Here is a 4,679-nt window from a genome sequence, read left to right as displayed (position 1 = left end):
CAGCAACTTCCACTCCATCATCAGCTTTGGTAAAATAACCTGATAGCTGGGGAATTTACGAAGTCATGTGGGGGCTTCAGCCCCGCCTAGCCCTATGGTTAAAACGGCCCTGAGTACAGGCCCTAATAAAAAAAATAAAGAGGCTAAGTAATTGAAGAAAAGGTCATCTGAAATACCACAATCCACCACAAGGGAGCAGTCAGACTATAAATGGGAATGCAGAAAGGAAAGAATTGGAGAATCACATGCAGGCACTTGAGCACAGACAACAAAGCTGTAGCAGAGGTTTAAATTAAAATAGAATGCACTCTTATATTATTGGCTTAGATGCTTTTTTTTTTCTTTTCTACCACAAGGAGTTGCACTTTGAATGTCGTTGTACAAACATTGTACAATGACAATAACGTATTCAGTTCAATTGGATTGCTGAGATATAGTACCTTCAAGCATAGATATGCTTATTGCTTTCTTTAAAAATTGATGATTTTACATACATATGATATTAGACCAAAACCGGATTTGGTTTTGGATTATTATTGTAAACATGATTTGATTGATAATCATCTAGGATTGCACTCTACTTTCAAGAGATCCAGTGCATCTACATTTAATGTGTTTTTGGTTTAGGGAAATGGTTGCTTATTGCTCTGCTTGTATAGAGGGCTGAATTATAGTTATTTTTTAAGTGTATTGGTTTCGTTCTCCATGTATGTCATTTCACCCACAATTGCGTAAATGTTTGTGTGTCTTTGTGTGTGTCCATGTTTGTGTGACAAGAGGCTTCATCGATCAATGAGCCACTGGGTTCATGGACGTAACGTGGAAATTTAAGAGCAAATGAAGATAAGGACAAACTACTGAATTTGCATCACCAAAGATCAAACAGCTCTTCACAGAAATCAGCTGAATACTTCAAGTCTCCACAGAATGTCATATGATGTACATTTGCATTGGAAAGGAGCTACAGAAATCTGAAGTAATGAAAGAAATGCATTTAAAATATAAATTACATACAAAAATTCTGGTTAGGCTATATGATTGTTAATTAGTAAACACTTTAGTATTATTATTCATATTATTTTTTTGTCATATTTTTTCTTTTAATTTTTATCTTTGTACTGAATGTGCTCAAGGACAACTTTAAGATAAAACTGTAAAACATTTGTTTTGAAGTTTAATTTAAAAAAAAAAACATTTTAAATTAATATTTTGAAGCCTTGCTATAGGCCTAATGATCAGGAGCCATTATTAATCATAATGATTTATAATAATATTAAGTTTAATTTTCCATTGTCTAGTTATTATTTACCCTTTTTTAAATAAATAATTTTAAAAAACTATATGTTTGTATGCATGTATGTATATATACATACACACACATTTGCACCTTTATTGTTGTTTGTAGTAACGTTGGAGCTGCAATTTTCTTTTCTTCTTCCTTTATTAGGATTAGCAACAAGTATACAAAAATATGTAACAACCCTAGTAACAACAAAATCACAAAACAAAATGAAATAAATATCAAAAGGCACTTTTTAACAACCAGGCAAAAGGTCACAGAGCATTCAGTCAACTGTACATTATAGGAAAGAACCAGTATTATAAGATGCACACAATGTTATCGATTTTAAAGCTGCAAATCGCTTTTTAGCCAGCGCGGGGCGCGTTCATCGTCACTTCCTGATGACCCGGAAATCACTCACAGTGTGCTGGGGATAAATAAGCTGCGTACGCTGTGTTTGCTAGCTGTTTTCATCCTTCGGCGTGTTCTGCTGTTTTTAATCGTTTTTAAAGTTGCTCTTTCGTTCAGAAGTGCTGTATTTTACGGGAGATGGGAGTCCCCGCGTTTTTCCGCTGGTTGAGTCGGAAGTATCCGTCAATAATAGTACACTGTCTTGAGGAGAAGGTGGGAGACATTAGCATCTGACTGATTGTTGAATTAATTGCGTGATTAATCATTTCGTTATGCTAATAATGGTTGTAATGAAATAAGCTTTACGGTCCTGACTCTCAGATGTGATTTTGGTGTGTATTACAGCTTGTTTTGAGTTCACGCGGTTTTAATTGTATTTTTTGACAATACAAGTTTTCATTGGTTAAAATAGAGGTTGTGTCTCAAACACCTTGAAAGGTTGTTACCTAGACAGCATTTTTAGGGTACCTAGTTGAGTGAAACAGCTTGAACAGCCAACCAATCAATCACAGAGGATTATGCAAATTTTCAGCCGATTGTAACGAGGATTCAACGGCAACATTTCTCAAAACGCGGCTGCGATGCCATGTGAATTGAAGTAGTTCGACAGTTTACTAAGTTTTGACTCTGCGATGTCCAAAAATATATGTAATTTAGGTTTAATATATTTCTATATCCTCCTGAGAACCATGAAAAAAAATTGTGAATTGTTGTTTTTTTAAATGTCATTACATTGGTTGGATCCAGAGCCGTTGAGAAACAAGAGTATGTAGAAGAAGGAAAAAAAATATTTTATTCTATGTCCTTTTGTAGAGGACGCCAGGACTAAGTTATTCAAAAAAATAAAATAGATATGAAAAGGCATGTATAGGCAAAAACAATGTTTTATTTTTTTATTTTACCAATCAGTTTTTCGGTTACAGGCTATTTTTAACCAAACTTTGTATAAAGATGATTCTCAACTTTGAAAGATATAAACAGAATAATTTGATATACCACTGTAATTTATGGAATGTGCGTAACACATCCATAAATTGGTATTCCTATTTTATTAAATGTATCTATAGATTGCATCTAATTTGCATATTAATGTGTTATTGGGGGAAACCATAATGAAAAAAATAAGTGTTATAATGGGAGTAATAACTTGGCAACATTTTCATAAGAATTTCTTTCTTATATATATATATGTATATATGTATGTATATGTATGTATATGTATGTATGTATGTGTGTGTATATAAATATATGTATGTGACCCTGGACCACAAAACCAGTCATAAGGGCCAATTGTTTGAAATTGAGATTTATGCATCATCTGAAAGATATATAAATAAGCTTTCCATTGATGTATGGTTTGTTAGGATAGGACAATATTTGGCCGAGATACAACTATTTAAAAATCTGGAATCTGAGGGTGTAAAAAAAATCAAAATATTGAGAAAATCGCCTTTAAAGTTATCCAAATGAAGTCCTTAGCAATGCGTATTACTAATGATAATACATTTTTGATATATTTACGGTAGGAAATTTACAAAATATCTTCATAGAACATGATCTTTACTTAATATCCTAATGATTTTTTTGCATAAAAGAAAAATCGATAATTTTGACCCATACAATGTATTTTTGGCTATTGCTACAAATTTACCCTTGCTACTTATGCCTGGTTTTGTGGTCCAGGGTCACAATTTCATAGGAATATTGATCTATAATTTCTTGTTGCGTCTCCCCAAAATGCCTGCTTAGCATGGCGTTTGTCCTGGTGTCCTCTACAGAAGACATGTATGAAAATTATGCCTTGTTTCGTAACAAAGTTGTATTCCGATTTGAAACCCTTTAACATTTTATTTAAAGAAATAAAATTAAAAAACGAGATGTTTATTTACAACAAAAATTAGAAAATTAGTCCGATTTAAATGATTACAAAATATTATCATATTTTCCTAAGAGTGCAAAATTTGATCATTCTGTCAATATCAGTCATATTTGAAGAACAAGGAGAGAGAGTGTTTATGATCAAACCTCCAAACATTTGATATCTCTAAAAAGCCCTGAATGTGCTCTGTACACATCCAGACTTAAAACTGTGGCATGTATGGTCTCAAAGAAATTCTCTAAAATATAATGTCCTCTACAGAGGACAAAAGTCTGTGCCTGGGTCCCAGGAGCATATGTAAATATCTTCATTTCTTCTCGTTTTCAGGCCAAGGAGTGCAATGGCTTTAAAATCCCGGTTGATACAAGCAAACCCAATCCAAATGAAGTGGAGTTTGACAACCTGTATCTAGACATGAATGGAATTATTCACCCGTGCACACATCCGGAGGACAAGTGAGATACTCTCATTCATGTATTTATGTTTTTAAGTGACTTTATTACAACATTATTTCAACTCTTTGCAGGCCAGCACCTAAAAATGAAGATGAAATGATGGTTGCCATTTTCGAATATATTGACCGTCTCTTTAACATTGTTCGGCCTAGACGGGTTCTGTACATGGCAATTGATGGTGTGGTATGTATCGTCCTTCATAACATCTCTGTTAGGCCTGTTTGACACTGCATGCACCAGCATAACTACAACAGCACTTTGTGCATTCAGTATTTCTGCTGCATCTCTGTGCAGAAAATGGTCATTTTTGGGTCATTGGTTGATATTTCATTTAATAATACACTTAAGTTCGGGAGTGAGCCATTGGGAATTATTGCAAACTCTGTGATGAAATAATAGTTCGCAGCGGCCTCGTTTCGCTTCGACGGCTTTCAGCCTCACCCTGCTTCATTCTACTACGTTAACAAATCATTAGCTCATCCATGAACATGATTTCTGCCCGAGTCGGCTGTGGGGATGAAGACGACAACTCGCATGATTCCACACTCAGTCACTGCGTCATCAAACTACGCCTTTGATTCTTTGTTTATTTTGAATACGCGCCCTCTAGCAGCGAAAATTACATATTGTGCCTTTAAGACTGGTTTTGTGG

At 34.4% G+C, this 4,679-nt stretch overlaps 1 protein-coding gene across 1 annotated transcript in view; it reads left to right on the top strand.

The window, feature by feature from the left end:
* Nucleotides 1–1,693: 1,693 nt before the first annotated feature.
* Nucleotides 1,694–4,679, top strand: part of LOC107669450 (5'-3' exoribonuclease 2-like) — a 31,274-nt gene continuing 28,288 nt past the window's right edge. Inside the window, exons 1-3 of the mRNA XM_016461674.1 lie at nt 1,694–1,906; nt 3,900–4,027; nt 4,099–4,210. Of these exons, the coding sequence (XP_016317160.1) occupies nt 1,832–1,906; nt 3,900–4,027; nt 4,099–4,210 (315 nt within the window). The 5' untranslated portion in view covers nt 1,694–1,831. The remainder of the gene's footprint in view (nt 1,907–3,899; nt 4,028–4,098; nt 4,211–4,679) is intronic.

Source organism: Sinocyclocheilus anshuiensis, unplaced genomic scaffold, assembly GCF_001515605.1.
Source record: "Sinocyclocheilus anshuiensis isolate Anshui unplaced genomic scaffold, SAMN03320099.WGS_v1.1 scaffold96, whole genome shotgun sequence".
NCBI classification, from domain to species: domain Eukaryota; kingdom Metazoa; phylum Chordata; class Actinopteri; order Cypriniformes; family Cyprinidae; genus Sinocyclocheilus; species Sinocyclocheilus anshuiensis.
The sequence above is the reverse complement of the archived record's forward strand: the minus strand, read 5'-3'. Positions and strand labels throughout refer to the sequence as shown.